Source organism: Apaloderma vittatum, unplaced genomic scaffold (genome assembly GCF_000703405.1).
Source record: "Apaloderma vittatum isolate BGI_N311 unplaced genomic scaffold, ASM70340v1 scaffold12918, whole genome shotgun sequence".
Lineage (NCBI taxonomy): Eukaryota > Metazoa > Chordata > Aves > Trogoniformes > Trogonidae > Apaloderma > Apaloderma vittatum.
The window spans coordinates 40,914-58,952 of NW_009732531.1; the positions used below are offsets into that span (position 1 = coordinate 40,914).

The window sequence follows — 18,039 nt, forward strand, 5'->3', positions numbered from 1 at the left end:
CCCCAGGCTGGAGCCGCAGCGGGCAGGGTGCTGATGCTGTCAGGGAGCAAAACTTGATACACACCCACTTGTAACTGCCCCCAAGAGCAATTTCCTGCTCTCCCACCCTCCTTGCTTCACAATAGATTGCCTCTCCCAACAGATTTCATACATGGCCTGGCTAGTCTCTGCATTTGCTCTTTTTGGATCCTCTGTCTAGTACTAATTTGCCTTCCCTCTTCTTCTGTACCTCATCCTTCCTCTGCTGAGCAGCTCCAGACCAAGTGTATGGAAACAGCGCTCAAACCTGCAGCAGGTTCAGTTAAAACCACAGCCAGGTGGTGAGAACAGGAGGGAGGAGAGCCGTGGAGACCCCAGCCATGACCCTGTGCTCCACCAGCTGTCAGGGCTGCCGCGCCTCCGCACGAGATGCAGACCCACAGGAACCAAGAAGCACCAAAGGTTGGCATGTCTGACCATGCCCATATGAGATGAGACAACACTGGAGGGAGGAGAAGGATGGGTGGGAAGGGCAGACGGGGCTGTGCCTGCTGTCAGAGTCTCTGGACAATTGCCTTAACACTCCAACATCTGGCAGAGATGTGGAGGTTGCCCGTTTTCGAGAGAAGCTTCAAAGCATAAGGGTGCAATAAGAGACCAGGAAGCACGGGAACCGGTCTTGGAATTCAGCCCTGACAGGGCTACACCATCCTGCACAGCTCCAGCAAGAAAGGAGGTGACCTCTGTTTAAACATCTCTTGTTAAAATAATAAAAAAAGAAATCCACCACAATGCATGACCTTTCTTTTACATGCCTCTTCTGCTCTTAATCTCTATTTCCTTCTCCAGTGCCAGAGAGAAGTAGAAGAGCCACAAAGAATATTAAAATCACAGGCACGCATTTCCAACCATAAATCTGGGCTTGAGGTGTAATCAGTCCTCGTGATAAACACCCCCATGTAAGACAAGGAGACAGCAAAGAGAGAAAAGTATTTCCAAATGAGAGTTCCACGGACATGGCATCTCCATCAGCCCTCCCAGCTTCACCTTGACCACGGGCAAAGCACCAGAGTGAAAGTCAGGGCAGGGGAGGAATTAATAACCTGTATCGCCACAACAGCGGCTAACGGCCAAATAAGGATGCGCAGAACGCAATTAGAAGGAAAGTCATGACGAGGAGAATGTTACTCAATGGACCATCTAAAATCTGGACCTGAAGAGTGTTTTTTTGGAGAAAGCCTTGGGTTTGCCTTTGTTTGTGCCTCTCTCGCCAGCTGCCCATGCCACAAGCAGCTCCGGGGATGCTCCCCATGTCCCCACAACAATGTGATGGGAGCGGAGCTGCCACCTCTCCCCCTCCAGAACAGGGACGAGTGTGTATTTCAATTTTTTTTAAAAAGAGCAGAAACACTGGAAATCAAGGGGTCTAAAAAGCTACTGATTCCCTGGGAAATTCTTACAGACCTCCAGGTGCATTGTAACTTCATGCACAGAATTAAATGTTATAGAGCTGGGAATGCCTAACAGTAATGAGTGAAGTATTTTGAGCCCACTGAAACCCAACAGGTTTGCAGAGATCCCAGTTCCTATAAATTTGTTCAAAAATGTTTCTTATTTAATATCATTAGTCAAGCAGCAGACTTTGTTTTTCATTCCACCGTCATGAAAAATCACCTGCTGGGCCATTTCTCCTGCCAGCCCGTGCCTGGGCTGCAGCAAGCTGATCCTGCTCAGACGAAGAGCAAAAGCTCCAGCAACATCAAACGCCGCTGGAACAGGCTCTTAGAGATTAATAAACCTCCCAGAGTAGACTTCTTCACAGATGAACCCCACAGCATTCAACAGCATCACTTTCAGAGATCAAAGAAAAGAACAAAAGTAGGATCTGATGTGTTTTAGAGCCCAAAAGAGAAGGAAAGACCAAGTAATTTGTTACTGAGTTTAGAGCGAGCTTCTCCTCTTGAGGACAAGACTTACAGCACATGATTGTTCTCTATGTGTGATGCAAAGCATCCTCTTGATCTTACAAAACATTTAAGCTACTTCCTGGGCTGGCGAGCTTGCACACATGCAGCACCCTGCAAATGCAACGCGCTCTCGCGAGGGAAGGTGGGTGCAGTCCATATCCAGAGTACATCACTCAAGGGGATAATCAATTAATATTTTACAAGGCACCTAATGCAAAAAACCCTCCCTTGTGCTCAGCAGTCACTCAGGTTGCCCCATGATCCATCAGCAGCAGCAGCCTCCCTCGCAGAAATCCTCTCTGCAGCTCAATGCACTGCCTGGCTGCTCTCTCCTTTGAATTATTTAATGGGAAGAGCCAGGTAGGCTGCAATTCCAACAGCAATAAGCAGAAAGATTGATTTATTTATGAACATATTTCAGCATCTGGGTGCCTTGTCCTAGCAACTGAAGCTAGTTGTTCACATCTGCGGTACCATCACAGAGAATATAGAGGGTCAGGGATGGGTCAGCTTCAGTCTGATAAAGTTGTACAGTAGCATCTCAGCCTCAAATCCACGTGTGACAGAGCAGTGAGGATCTGGCATGATTTATTTTCTATTTTTCCTGTCTCTATACTGATTTCAACACCAGCCCTGGGCAGAGAAAGCCTGGTGAGAAGCAGGCAGGGTGGAAACGTCCCACTCACTGCCCTCCAGCCCTGGGAGCCATTCCCATCCGAGGTGTTTCATCCCTTACCATGAGCGGGACTCCAGCCTGCCAACACAAGCACAGTAATCTCCCCTAGTTTTCCTTAGTCCAGTGACCACATTTCAGTGTTTTAAGAAGCAGGTGGAGCACAGTGACACCCATGAAACCTGAGCTGCTCCCATCTGCTGCCCCTTCTGCGAGGGATTTCTTCATAAATGGAGAGGACCAGAGCCTCAAGCTGGTGCAAAGGAGCTCCTACAGCTCTGTTGAGACGGACGGGGCTGTGCTGAGTCTTTCTGGCCAACAATCCAGCAGAAAGACATTTGCATAGCAGGGTATCCACAGACCATAATTACATCTTGCAGTAGCTCACAAAACCCATGGCTGGTGTACAGATCCTCAGACAACCCCGTTTTGAAGTAAGCATGGGGACAATACAAAGAAAACACATGGGAGTCTGTGATTTCCCTAGGATTTTGGAATTCTCAGGCAAGCTTGGGTGGGGAGTTAGCAGTCATCTTCAGCTCCCATGCTTCCAGACGAGTCCATCTGTGCCAGTGCTGAGGCTTGATGATGCTTCAAACCCAAAATATATATTCTCTAGGGGAAGTGCTCAGACTTTGGCTGTTTGTAGCATGTTATTCTGATAGCTCCAGCCTTCCTGCCTTACTTTTTTCCTCCTCTCTTTCTCCAGGACAGCAAAAAGTCACCAGTCCTGGAGCATGGGGTCACTTCATCCCTATGGGTACCCCTCCCCATTGATTCTAGCACCCCAGAGCCATAGCAGGTGTCCTGAGCAGGCTGTCATCCCTTCATGAGCAAAATCCTCCCAGAGCCATCCAGAGAAAACCATGTGGTTTTGCAAGATGCTTCCAGGCAACTGAAAATGCAGTAATCATCATCTTTGGTGGGATTAGGCAGATTAAGGCAGTATTTAATTTACTGATGCACCAAGAGGTGGCTGTGAGCTGACGCGGGGTGAGCAGAGAGGTGACCTGGAGCTGCTTCTCCAGTCCCACTCTTGATCCAGGCACCTCTCTGAGTTTTGGTTCCCATCTGTGAAACAGGAACAGCGTCAGGGAATGGTTTTGGTAAAGTGCTGTGAGATGGATGAAAACCCACGTTATTAATGCCCAAGAGCCGTTTTTATAAAAGCAGAATGGAATCAATTCTCTCCCTGCAGAACAGGATACATAGGAGCATACCAAAAGCTGCTGAATTTAATTAAAATCGTACTATTGTGTTACATTAGTCATCTCTGGAAAGAAGCACCTCACGCTGTGCCAAATTTTAGACATGTCCTCCGAAAAATTATGCTTTGCCTTTATTTGTGGTCTGGAACTTGCAAAAATTCTCACAAGATTGATTTGGATAGAAATTCAGCTGGGAAATAGCAAACTACCTCATCAGATAACACAAAGATGATGATTTTGCAGGAGAGTACTTAGAGCGTTTAGCACAGCGCTCTGCACAGTGCCCAAGGGTTAGCTCTATGCCCTACTCTATCTTTAGCTCAAATCTGAACTGAGTATTTCTGGAGACTACGAGACAAGAAAATAACAGCTCGTATAATTTTATGTTTCAACACATTATCACATTTTTAAAAAATTCTCACGCAGCAATGCTTTGCTCAAGAAAGCGGTATGATTTTCTCCTCCCTTCAGCTCTACGCTAACGGATAAGTTCAAAACGGGAATCCAGAAACATCTTCCTCAAAAAGAAAGGGGTAACAGCACAATCAATCACTATGAAACGATTTGGCCTGGTCAACTCAGAAGAAAATTCGATTTGAAAACATCATGGCTACAGAATCAACAGCAAACGCAGCGAGCAGGGACCCTGAAACCCTCATTTTTCACTTGTAGCTACAAGGAAATCTTTCAGTAGTCTGAGCAGCAGTTTTGCTGCTGTACCTGAGCAACTGCAATCCTGTGAAACGTGCCAATAAAAACAAGCAACTACCTAAATCTGTATTTCTGCCCAATTCCAGACCAGTGCCAGCACTGCCGGCTGCTTGCACGGAAGCAGCACCAGCACATCCCAGGCTCCTGCTGCGCAATGTAAACCAGACCTAAACAACACCACCTGGGCTGAGCAGCACCTTCTGTGGTCCACATGGAGTCAAAAGACGTGTGCTTCCCCCTCTCCACGGGTGTGCCTCCAGCCATGAGCCCCTCCAGCACCAGGATCTCCCCACCTCCAAGCCCCCTTTTTTGGACCAGCCGAGTGTGAAGCCCTTCTCCATACCTGTATTTCAGAGAGACCTTTCCAACACCTCTACACCAGAGAGAACCTCAAGGGAAGCAGCACACAACGTCGATGAGCAATGACAAGGCAGCTGCACTCCAAAACCCAGCAAGCCCCACACGCAACTATTAAGCAGATCTGAGCACAGCAGAATCGTATCTTCATTATGCAAAGCTGCTGGTGGGGAGGGGGCGAGAGAAACTGCCTTTGCTGTTATTAGCAGATGCTTACAGGGTCACCTTAGCATCTCCCAAGCCTACAAAGCAGCCGCGCAGGAAAACACGTCCATGGTATTTTCCAGACTCTCTCAGGAGCAAGCCTGCAAGGATACATACTTGCCAAAATAAATACGTTTAAAACGTTTTTAGCTGTAAAGGAACTGCTTTTTAACCAAGGATCCTGCTTGTTGACAAAGGAAGAAGCTTTATGGTCACTCCTAAATGAAGGTCTGTCCATATCACAGAAAGCCATCTCCACTCAGCCCCCCTGCCTGTGAGGTCTGCAGCTGAACCTCTGCGGATTTGTGCTGCTCAGGAGCGATGATCAGTCCCAGTCCTGGTCCCTGTCCCAGACTCTCTGCAGCACAGAAGAGAGCTGCACAGCAACTGTACGTATTTCCAGCCACAGATTCCTACCACAGCCTTCTATATCCATTTTATAGCAACACTTAGAGTGTGTACCACAGATACACAACAGCAGTAAAACCCCATAATGGGCAGAGTGCAATTACAGAGAGCACACTGGCAGGGAATGAAACAGTCCTTGTAAAACCAGCCTTAGAGAAGAGGTCCCGTAACTACCTCCTCACCAGAAGGCACTCCATGACTTAATCGTTAGCGACCTTAATTGCTTGCCATTTTCACAGATGGCTGGATCCACCTCGTGTGTTGAGCTGCCATTCCCAGGGGCAGGGGGACCAGACACCGACTACGATCAGCGTGAAGCCTCCATCACGCTGGAGAATCTTTGCAAATCCCATAAAAGACACTCCTTTCTCTCTGCCAGGAATGTCTCCTTGATCAGCTCCACTGATGTGCCATCCCATCCTTTGCAAGTGGGGTTTGCTGGCAGGATCACATCCTTTACAGGGGCACCCCCATTGCAAACGTAAGGGTACCCCCACGCTGTAGAGGGGCTCAGTCGTACAGAGAAACAGATTAAAGCCACAAAACCCAGACAAAACACTTAGGTTTAACTCTGAACTGGTGGAGGAGTTTCCAGATGAAACAGAGCTGCCCAGTGAATGACACACATGGGGAGCAGAGGCACATTCTGCAGGGCAGGCTGAGCAACGCTGCTCGCTCAGCACACTTAACATTACAACCCTGTCAACCGTACAAGCTTGTGACTCTCCCTTCCCATCCCTCTTCCCTTTCACCCCCACACACATCCTGATGTTATTGGCAAGCCGTTAAGCACAGAAACTCCAGGGCTGATAGTGCAAACCTCGTTTTGAGCCCATCAGCGCATTTCGACAGTTTACCTGGCCAGAGCTGAGCAATTGTAGAATCATAGAACAATTCAGGTTGGAAAAGACCCTTGGGATCATCGAGTCCAACCACTGACCCTACACTACAAGCTCACCCCTAAACCATATCCCCCAGCACCACATCTAAACAGCACTTGAACACATCCAGGGATGGCGACTCGACCCCCTCCCCAGGCAGTCTGTGCCAGGGTCTGACCACTCTTTCTGTGAAGAATTTCTTCCTAATGTCCAGCCTAAACCTGCCCTGTTGCAACTTGCAGCCATTCCCCCTGGTTCTGTCCCTAATTACGTGTGAGAAGAGACCAGCACCAACCTCTCTACAACATCCTTTCAAGTAATTCCAGAGCATGATGAGGTCCCCCCTCAGCCTCCTCTTGGTCAAACTGAACACTCCCAGCTCCCTCAATCCCTCCTCATAAGATCTATACATCTCTATATCCCCTGCTTTGATGCTACCAAGCCTGCTCCACCATGTTGAACCTCGTCAGCAGGACACGGGGTTTGCAGGCAAACAAGGGTGGTAGGAAAGTCTCCTCTGGGTTAAATCCCCACTGATGGGAGGATGCTGGTACAGCTCATTTTGCTGCCTTGAACTTGATCAGAGGCAGCTCCAACCGGGGCTAATTCCAGCGCTGTGCTTCTCTCCTCTCAACTCACTGCCTGCGTTGTAGTGACAGGCAAAGGGGAGACATCACTTGTTCTTCCAATCAGCTGTCCCCAGGCATCTGTGCTCTGTCACTGACCTGAGGGGATCCTGCCTTGGTCCCCAGGATGGGGAAAACCCAACCGTCCCCTTCTTCTTCCGCCACCACCCAGCCAGGGCATCGCTGCTGCTCCCATGGGAGGAAACTTCCCCTTGACAAATAGGATTCAGCCCTCCTCCCCATTTGCAAATGTCTTAAAATCTGCTTTATTAACTTCAGTGCCTTCTGAAGAAAGTCACTGAGAGCCTCAGTTCATATATAAAGGATTTACTTAGATTAAGGGCCTCAGTAAAAGGCCTTTGAACATGCTAACTCCTTCCCGTTTTCAGATGGTTTCACTGTGCACACATTAAAAATGCATGCAGGCAGCAAGAGCCAATATTCTTTAACCTCCTGCTTTGCTTGCAAAACTCTGCTTCCAGGAAAAACATATATCTCGGGGAGATGAAAAAACACATGCCCGCTCTGCTCCCAGTTCACATTCGGCTGGTGGAGCTCGCTCGCACGAGGTGGACGGTGGCCAGAGCACGCTGGGATGTACCATGGGCAACAGAGAACAGCCAGGGCTGAAGTGGGGATGTCTTGAGGAACAAAAAGAAGACTTAGGCAAAAAAAAAAAAAAAAGTAATCCCGGTTTATCGGGACCTGCAACAAGAACTACTGTTGTCCTCCAGCTCAAGCAAACTCATAAAGGGACTGAAGAATCACACTCCAGAGCACAGGAGAACCTTTGCACCACACTGTTTCTGTCTGCTGCAAGATCTTCCCATCTGACTTGGAAGCACTGAGTGCCAGCCCCTGTGAGAAAAAGGGTAATGGACTTTCATGGGCTGCAGTCAGTGGAAAATCCTGGTGTCCTGGCTATAAAATAAAGGCCCCTTGTTCAGAGACAGCCAGGGACAGGCAAGCAGCACGGTGGTAGCTTCTCACTGACACTGCTCAGGGTCCTCCAGACAGAGGGAGGAAAGGATGAGAAACAGTGACAACTAAAATAAATCCCCTCTCTTTAGCTGATGGGCAATGCTATGCGATGAGGGTCGTACTCCTCACATACAGCCCGGTAAAACCACAGGTGAAATCCCCAGGAACCGCAGAACCTGTGCGCCCATGCAAGATCAGAAGGCAGGGCTGCTGCTCAGGGCTCCCCATGCCCAGCAAGCAGGCAGGTCTCCTCTCCAACAAGCCCAGTGAACAAAGGCATTTCTCACCTGCCTCCTTCCAAGAGGGGGAAAATCACACACACAAAACTAAGGCATTCACCAAGGGCCATATTCGGCGCCCTAGGCAGAGTCAAGATCACAAGGTAGCTTTGTGCTTCCACTTTTCCTTCAGCCCATGCCTTTATCCACCAAGTCATCTTTCCTCTGAACACCTTAGATTAAAGAGAGAAAACGTGGCTTTTTCTAGGAGACAACAATAAGCCTCTTATCATCAAAGTGTGGGTTAGGAAAAGGGGAGCACCCAAAAAATAAGCCAGTGTGGTGGTGGTGGTCCTTGTGACTACACGCTAGGGGAAAAATATATCGTCTGTGCTGTTTGCACCAGCAGTCTTGTGCAAGACAAAAATCTATTTTTGCAACCATTAGAACCCATCGCCTGCTAGGAGGTAAGTCAGCGATGCACCGTGCTGGAGGGTGACACTGTTTTCTGCAGGACTTCTGCAACCTACCCCGGGGGCAGAGCAGAGCAGGAGGAGGAAAGGCACAGCAGGGCTGTAGCTACAGCTGCAGTAGATTAAGCCGAGCCTTAGCAGAGTGATGCGAACGCAACATTGCATGCAAGATCCTTTTTTGCCATGTTTTGCTGCTTGTAGCTTGTTTCTTGGAAGAGACACTCTGTCATCTCAATGTAACTATCCTCATAGCTCTCTGATTTACTCTGCAAAACTGGGTTTTCACTGGCAGGGTTCATGTAAACAGAAATAATTAGACATAAAGACTTTTTTTTCACTGAATAGCATACAAGATTGATTCTTATTTTTCTACCCTACATGCCATGAAACTTATTTAAGGACAAGTAATAAGCTTGGGGATTTATTTCATTCTTAACTGGTGTGATTCTGATTCTTAAACCCTCCCAACAGGGGTTGGAGCTGAGCCACATCCATACCATGGGGTGAAGACCACATGATCCATGTACCATCCTAACTGCACTCTATTTACCATGGGTTTGAGCCCCACGCCTAAGCCAACAAGACTCTTCCCATTTATTTCAATGGCAACATCTTCAGCAGAGGTGGGAAGGAGTCAAGAGGGACCCCCAGCCACCGGTGGAGACCCCAGTGAGCTGAGGGGCAGCGGTGGCCGACACGGCCAGTCCCTTTGAGGAGCCAGAGCTGCCGCTGGCTCCCACAGATTAAATTAATGCATCTGAGATTAGTTTCTGGCACTGAGGCTTTTGTGATGGTGTAGCAAGAAATCATCTAATTAAAAGGAAAAATTGTGCAGCAATGGACAAAGTGAGGGCTCTCTGACTGCAGGGAACAGATAACACGCCAAGGGGGGATATTTTCCAGCTAAGGAAGGAAGAGCATTTTCTGTTCCTGCAGATCTGGCAACGAGGAGAAGCAGCAGGGTTAATACATGCAGGAAAACAGAGTTAGAAGCAAAGACCCGCTAAGCTCTGAGCTATTCTTGTGTAATTATGGTGCCAAAGGCTTTCGAGATAAGGGATTTGAGTGGGAACCCTAAATGCTGGTTGTAAAATGAATGAGAAAAAGCCACATATCCACAAGAATAGCAAAGCTTCCCTGTCCCTGGCTCCCAGCTATCGCCAATCCAACCATCCCTGGCAGAGCAGGAGACCTCAACAGAAACACCAGTGATTCAGCCACAGCCTTCCCAGAGGAAGACTGGCCCATTCATCCTCTGAACTGACACCCGGACCCCCCCACCTAGGGAAGGGCTTTGCCGGGGCTGACACATCGCATCCTCCAGCAGTGCCCCAGAGCTTGCAAAGGCACCGACGCTTCTGCCCAGGGCTTCTCCCATTGCTCCCTGCCTCTAGATGCCTTGGAGGGTCTTTTCCCTTAAAATAATAATCACTGCAGGCTTCTCTAGAACTCAGGGCTACCCTTAATAATAAATAGACCTTAACTTACAGCACGTCTTTTTCCTTCAAACCCTCACTCCCTGACTCTCTCCCCTGTCCTAGTGGGATCTGTCAGATTTGTGTTTAACAGATGGGAAGGCTCCGAGTTTGTTTTACTCGTGAAAAGCTGTTCCTCTCCAGCAGTATCAGCGCAGTTTAGGCACTGAAAATAAGTTCCCACGGTGGAAATCATGAAGTGGGGTGGTGGGCATGGGCAGTGGGGGTACAACTAACACAAGGGTCCCATCCAGCCCATGTCCCTACACCCTGGCTGTGGCTACACTCTGACCAGAAAAGCAGCAAGATACATTCTGCAGAGAAAAGCAAACGTGTTTTTATAGCTGGGGGAAACAAACACAACCCAAAAAATCCCTCTCAAATGGAGGAAAGGTACTTTCAGCTGAGAACTCTTTCTAGTTATATCCATAGTTCTAATGAGATGCTGCTGCCAGATTACCAATAAAAATGCACACTAACAAGAAAACCAACTGCAAACCAATTTTGCAGGGAATTGAACAAAGACCGGGATAACAGCAATCCTTAAGAGGGCTGTCTGCTGTTTTTAATTCCTTCTCCATTACCCCTTCAATCAGCAGAGGAGCAGCAGCCCCGGCTGCAGGGCAGCCCATCCTGGGTGCCAGGGCTGGGTTACCCACCAATCCCCAGCACCCCCACCAGCACCAGCGTGCCCTTGTCAAAGCCAGGAAGAAATTTCCCAGCTGGCAGTGACTGAAAGGCCACCTGGGCGCTTCTGCACAGAGCGGAGCAGGTGACAGGGGGGTGACACCATGGGTGGAGCAAAAGGGAGGGGGCATTGCTGGCTTTCCTGGGGTCCCAGTCCTCAGCTGCACAGAGCACCTGACTAAGAGACACTAAAACCCATCCTGCTATCCCTCCAGCAAGCATACTGCATACAACTGACAATGGTGACATTTTCACTAATTTTATTTGTAAATTGTCCCTAAGCAGTCTGTAAGGTGCTTTTACAAGTGCCCTACCTACATCTCAAAGGCATCCCTGATGTCTGTTTAACCCTAACACGGGTATCTTCTAAAGAGTCTGAAGTGATTAAATACCAGGAATACGGATAGGGAGAGGGAGAAGTATTATTTAAAGCATCACATCGAAAGGATCTTACCTAATTCCTTTGGTTTGAGCAATACTGTGGAAGGAGAGTCTGGATACTGCAGAGATCACCTGGAAACAAGACAAAAAGATGCTGGTGTGCTTATTGAAGATAGAGGAGGGTTTGGTAGGAACTTGAGGACCCACAGCCTGGTATTTGGACCTGAACACCCACTGAAATGGATGTGCACCAGCCCCCCCATCAGTGCCAGAGTCTGTCTTGAGGACACTATCCTTGCAAACACAGCTTTTGGGTTTACCACCGAGCATATTTAAGATATTTAACCCTCAGCCATCCATTCAACAATGTCATATGAGGAAATTCCATCCCATCTCTCGTATCGTACGTCCAGACCTGCTCCAACAGGTTTTATGCAACACTGAGAGCCACTGGAAAACCCCCTTTGTATTTTATTACAAAAGGTTCCTAACTCCTATCATCTCTGCCCACACAAAATGATCTTATTGAGGCAAACTCGCCAAGACCGAATGGTTTTGGCTTCTCACATTTCAGTAAAAGATGCATCATCAGTTTGTCGGAGGTGAGCGCAGACCATCGCCCTTTTCTGGCAGAAAACAGCCAGAAGTGATTCAACAACAAAATATTTTCATCAGCATCGCAATGCAGAACAGTAAAGCCACCAGCTTTTTTCCTGAAAACTCCCATTTTTAATGGAAGTTTTAACTGCTACATGGAATTTTCAATTAAGACAAACAAGGAATGGTTTTAGTCCTTTATAGATATGAAACATGTTTTACACTTGCTCATATTCATAACTTCAAAGCTGGATTGAAAAAACAAACCTATTGGTTTTGGACTGCTTTCCTGTCCACGGGAACGAATAAAGTAGCTTGTGTCTAGGACACAGATAAAGGACTTTTTGAGCTGTCCCCTCCCATCCCGGGCCCCCAACTCCTGGCTCTCCTCTGGGCACACAAACCTCAACCCCAGGGAGGCTGTGACTGCCTGGAGCTTCCCTGCACCCAAACTCAGTCTCCATTAGTGCTCTTTTCTTTCGGGGACACCCCTCTCGTGCTGAGGGATGCTTCCCTGCCTTGCTGAGCCACCTTCGCGTCATTCACCCAGGGGACCATGTGCCCTAAGCGAGTGCCAGACTCCTCTCCCGGCACTGCTGTCAACACGTGAAGGCTCTCTCCCTCCTGCGTTATCATCCCAGAACATCAATCCGAGTCGCATCGCAGATCCTCACACAAATCCCTCCCACCTGCAAAGCCCAGGCTCATTTGGGGGGGGATGGACGCATGTGGTTCCCCAGGACTGCCCTGAGCTCCTCCTGCTGCAGCAGATCCTGCTCCAAACCCTGTCTTCTCCTCCACGCTTTTGCAACCTTTATCCCTCTAATTCTTCTTTTCTTTTACCACTATCACGAATTCCAGCCCAGCTGGATTTTGGCGCAAGAGCCCACGTGGATAGCTACCAGGCCACCACCCCGGCAACCCTGGTATTACAGGGATGCCCTGGAGCCACCGATCACAGACCATAATCACTGTGCAACTAGAAGGGAAACTGTAAACTTTCTCAAGCAGAAATTCAGTGCCGTGAACATAAACGCAGTGAAGTTTCTCATTTTGCTGTAATCTAACAAAAAAGCAGCATGAAGAAAGGTTGGTCACTTCTGGAAAAGGCGCTCCAGCCACGTGCTCTCCAGCCACGAGCTCCCAGCCGGCGAGATTCCCACCTCCATTTCGGGGAGGTGTTGAGCAAGTCAAGCTCTCCAAGTCCCTCTCACATCCCTACGTGTGTCCAGTCCCGTGTTTGCTCTGAGAATCATCAAAGATGAGGCTTCTGGTGATGTCAGGCTTCAATGAGCAAGCCTGCTCCGGAGAAACCCAAAGGGGCTGAGACCCCTTGGAAGGAGAAGACAGCCTTGCCCGAGAGCTCCACGCAAACCCTGTCCCTCCCAGCACACTGTCATTTCAATCCACAGTTTTTAAATAAGGTTGGCTTTGCCTTTAAAAATGACACGAGCAGCAACAGGAGAAAGCAAGTTAAAATATAAGCAGGAGTCAAAGAAAATAGGTCTTACTCCCCAAACTGTCAGCAGCTTAAAAGACCCCTCTGAGCCCCTCTGCGACGCAGCCTCCCAGCTCTAAAATTCTCCCCAGTTTGGGAGAGGAGGTGGGACTGAGTTCATTGGAGTCTGTGAAAGGCTCCAGGGCTCATCAGGGCAGAGCCGTGGTGCGGAGCATCGCTGCCGGCGAGCGGTACCTGCCAGTGCCGAGCCCAAATAGGGTGCGGGGGCTGGAGAGCCCCCGGGCACCCCCAGCTCTGCTCCACAGGGCTTAAAATAGTCCAAGGGAAGTCCTCGACTGATTGAATGAGTCTCTTCTGTGGTCTATTATTAGACTTCTAATGTAAGACTTCTAACGTACAAAAATCAGTTTATGAATCAGACGGTTACACCGCAGGGTTTGACTTCCAGGGAAATTTAAGAGAAAAGCGCACTGTTCTCTACGCCTACAGTTTTTGCTTTGTTCTTTTATGAAAAGCCCCAAGCTCTGAACATCCTGGCACATCAAAGCCTGGGACCTGGTTGCAGCGACGAGTCGGCGTGCAGAGACACGTTTGCCTCCACCGAGGCTCCCAAAACAACGCTTGGGGACGTAAGCAAAGCGACCCACTTGGAGGAATCAGGTACAAAGAGCCTCCACGAAGCTTGGCATCTCCAGAAACGAGACTGAACAGTAACTGTTCCACTACCAGCGAATATTTTTCCAATAGCAGCTCGTGCTAAGGCAGTAGCCAAGAGCAAGACAAGTCAAGCGCAAGCCCAGCTCCTCCTCCAGCCGCTGCGCTCCAGCCCACCAGCCCCCAGCCAGGGAAATGCTTAAGCATGCGTTTAAGGGTAAGTAATCCTCTCAATTTCAACAGGATTAAATAACATTCTTAAATGTAAGCCAATCCTTAAGTGTTTGCTAAAGTGCATCTCATTTTCTCTGTAAAACAGCTCCTTACTTGCAGAGAACCCCAGTGCTATCTCCTACTGCTCCCGTCCTGGTCTCTGCTGTTACACACGCAGGCAGTGCTGGCGTGAGGGGGCCCTGACCTCATCTGAAGCTTTTTGTTGCTTTTGCAAAGCGAGAACATATTAATATTACTAATACAGATAAGATACTAAGTAGAATTATAGTTTACTGTTTATACCTCCCCTTTCTTTCACAGCATCCTGGAAGTATAGACGCTTTGCTTCCCCAAGGCAGGTGGCAAAGAAGGTTTCTTGCCATGGGGTATTATCAGTTCCCTTCAGATTTACGCTGATTATTGCACGAGTTCAGCTCTTTGGGTTTCCCTTCTTAAAACAAACCCGTTGCTCAAGTGAGAACCGAGGCTGCCGCATTCTGGAAGAGCTCCTGAAGCTCACTGAGAACGCCTTCCAAATGTGCTGGCCCCCTGGACCACACTCAAAAGGCTACAAGGACTAAAACAGCCTCACGCCCGAGTGTCACCACCCCAGGTCAGTCACGGGGTAGCTCTGGGAGCTCTCCCGGCCCCATCCTGGGTGAAAGCATCCCGCTTAGAACCGACAGATGAGAGGGTTTGCAAAGTCATTTGAAAATGCTGCTTGGGAAAACTACACTTTTAAGTGTGTTTGTCTTCCAGGAGGGCTGCGGGCTCAAACAACACAGGCTTATGCACGTTATTATATTACTTCACCCACTTCTCAATGCAATCTGCTCCAAGAAAACTGCATTCGGCATGCAAACATTAACCCAAAAGCTATATATAACACTCGGCTGGAAAAAAGATGCCAGAAAAAGCTGTAAAAGTATGCAATGCAGGTGTTGCACAGAAAGACTTTCTCTGCAGTTGACCTGCAAAGGGAGAAATTTCTGGTGGTCTCACCGTGAAAGGTGAGGGACACCCGTCTCACTTTGGACGCTCCAGCTGGCCTTGAATTTTCAGACGTGAGCCAAATCCAACCACCCAGCTGATCATTTACCAACCAGCACACCGCAAGGGATGAGATCATTGCTGGGAACGCACAGAACCAGAAACAGAGCACGAGGGCTGCGCACGTGATTTCAGAGGTCTCGTGGAGATCCTGACTTAGAAAGGGACCAAGCTTTGAACTTCATGTGAAAAAAATCAAGTCTCCAACTTGAGGAGTTCCTCACATTCACTGGCCACTTTGCAAGAAACCCGGCTGAGTAAAGAAACGGGATTCTTTAAAGACAAAAAACAACGCAATCTCACCACCATAAGAAATGCACCACTTTTCTTCTTCCTTACCACCACCGCTTTCTTTTAGGAATTATGGACTTAAAAGTAAACTAAAGCAAAACAAAAAATAAATCAGTATGCTTGCTACTCTTCTATTTCCTCCAGCACTGTTTATTGTTGGTGATATCTCTGTGCATCTAGAAAACTCTCAAATAAACTCTCCCCTTATTTGAAAAAACAAACTGACCCAGCTGGGCTGGAGAACGCTTTGCATAGGAGAACCTCCCCAGTTCCCAGGGCTTCAGGAACGCGTCTCCAGAGCCTGAGTGAGCCGCAGGGTTACAGCCTGTGCCAGCAAGGTCCTGAGTTACCAGAAAAAAATCATTATTTGCTTCTAAGCAAACCAGGAGCTCCGCACAGCGGTGGTAAGTCTAGGCAGAGACCTCAACAATGCCACCTTTGCACATACCCTTCTGGGCAGGTGGTTTCAGAGTCTGAAATTACATGGAGTCATTTTCTGGTTTGCCCCTAAGCTCATGAAGGGCAAAAGAAATCCTCAGGCAAAACATCCCCAGACTCTGTGTGGGTAGAAACTTGACTGTGAACTCAGAGACAAGCTGGTTAAATGATTTCTGAGTTAGATAACAGCATCCAACAGTAAAAGCTGATGTGAAAAGTCCCAGGCACAAGGCTGCTAAAATAAAAGCAGCCATGAAAGCAAGCAGGATTTGCCCCAGTTGCCTCCAGTTTGCAGTACTGGGGAACCCACCTCTGCGCTGGTGCACGTGGCAGTGCGAGGCGAGGTGACCAGTCAGTTTGCATTTGCTCTTCTGCTGAGGAGCATCCCTGCCCACCCGGGGCATTCCCCTGAGCTTTCCACCCAGCTGCACACACAAACCAGGCTGCGCACAACCAGGATCTGGTATTTGCAAATCAAAGTGTCAGCAGCCTCCCATCTCCTCTGTTTGCATACGCCGCTCCCATAATTTGTACCTCAGCTAGACCAGCCCTGGAAAGTCAGCACAGCCAAGCCCCGAGTGTAAGAGCCAAGAGAGAACACAACCTGCTCACCCTGAATCCGTTATTGGTGCTCTGCGTGTGCTAATGCCTAGTGCATAAACCTAACAGACCTTATAGCAAGTGTACAAAGAGCACAACAAAGATTAAACCTACCACTGCCTCCCAGCCCTCTCCCAGGACATGGTGAGCTGGGGCTGCTGCCACTTCAGCACCCCACAGATGTTGCTGGGAATTCCTTAAATCAGCATCTCCTGATACAAGCCGGACCCTGAGAGTAAGATCGCTGAACATGGCTCCGGCAGGAGAGCAGCAGCCCCTGGCCAGGCAGGAGGAATTCAGGCTACAGTGACTGACTTTCCTTAGGATGCCAAGGGTGGGCAGAGCCCCACGACAGCACCATATCAGTCTGGTTTTCCTATACCCTTCCTCTCATCTGGACCTCATCCACCCAGCTGGCTGCTGAGGACGAGGGCTATTAAATAATGATCCATTTGGACAACTAGCTTGAGCCTTTCCAGTGCCTGCCTGAGCAGTTTCCCCCGTTGGCTCCTCTCCGCTCGCCCGGGGATGCCACGGCTTCGCCTCCCGTTCCCACTCGTGCCAGGAGGAAAGGTGACGTGCCGCGGAAGCGTGGCGGTTGCTGGCATGCAGCGTCTGGAGAGGTGCCAGCCAAGCGGATTTCAGCCGATACATATTTGATAAGGATTTTAATTCAAAGCCAGGAAAAGCTTTCCCATGACCGTGTGTCCAGAGTATTTCACTACAAGGACCATGCAACAGATGGGAAACTCTGTGCTGGAGGTATGGGGTAAAGCCTCTTCCCTCCCCCAACAAGCATCCCTCCCAGGGATCCCTGACTGTCACTCCCTTTTGATTTACTGGAATATTGGCAACTTGTGACATTGCTGTGGAGCTGCAGAAGAGCTTCAGAGTACCCATCAAATCATAGCAGAGGGGAGAACCAGAAATGCAAAACAAAACCCATTTGCCACAGCAGGTGCGGAACAATGGAATTGCTCAGCTTGTAGCACCCCTCTGGGCTTGCTGCTCCCTTGGCTTCCAAGACGTTTGTGCAGCATTAAGTGCTGTTCTCAGGGAAGTAGTAAAAAGTCCAAATAGTGGTTTGGTGGAGGGCTGGCCAGGGATGAAGATGGCAGGGCTGTGTGCCTCATTGGGGCTGGACTTCCAATCTGCAAACTGGATGCAGGAAAACCAGGTACAAGCTGGATTTTGCCTCTGAAATTCAGCAAGAGAGGCTGGATGCACACGCTTCTTTCTTTTCTAAAGGGATCCTTAGTCACAGAAATAGCAAAGGGTTCAAATAATCCCAAGTGAACATCTGCACAGATTGTCCTGAGACCTCTTGGCCACAGCTCAGAGCACCCATGTCAGGCTGCATCATGGTTACTGTTGGTTACAGGGACTAGCCATGAGGTTAAGCCACCATCAGATGTGCTTTTCCAGGCAAAAGCATCTTTACCAAATAAAAAACTCCTCGGAGAAATCATGAGGACCACACACCAGATTTTTTTGTTATTTCGCTACAA

General features: G+C 48.8%; 1 protein-coding gene across 1 annotated transcript in view; it reads right to left on the reverse strand.

Moving 5' to 3' along the window:
* The window catches only part of VAV2 (vav 2 guanine nucleotide exchange factor), a gene marked incomplete at its 5' end in the record, with an annotated part of 97,605 nt that overhangs the window by 33,341 nt on the left and 46,225 nt on the right, over positions 1-18,039 (reverse strand). Inside the window, one exon of the mRNA XM_009875565.1 lies at positions 11,303-11,361. Within this exon, the coding sequence (XP_009873867.1) occupies positions 11,303-11,361 (59 nt within the window). The remainder of the gene's footprint in view (positions 1-11,302; positions 11,362-18,039) is intronic.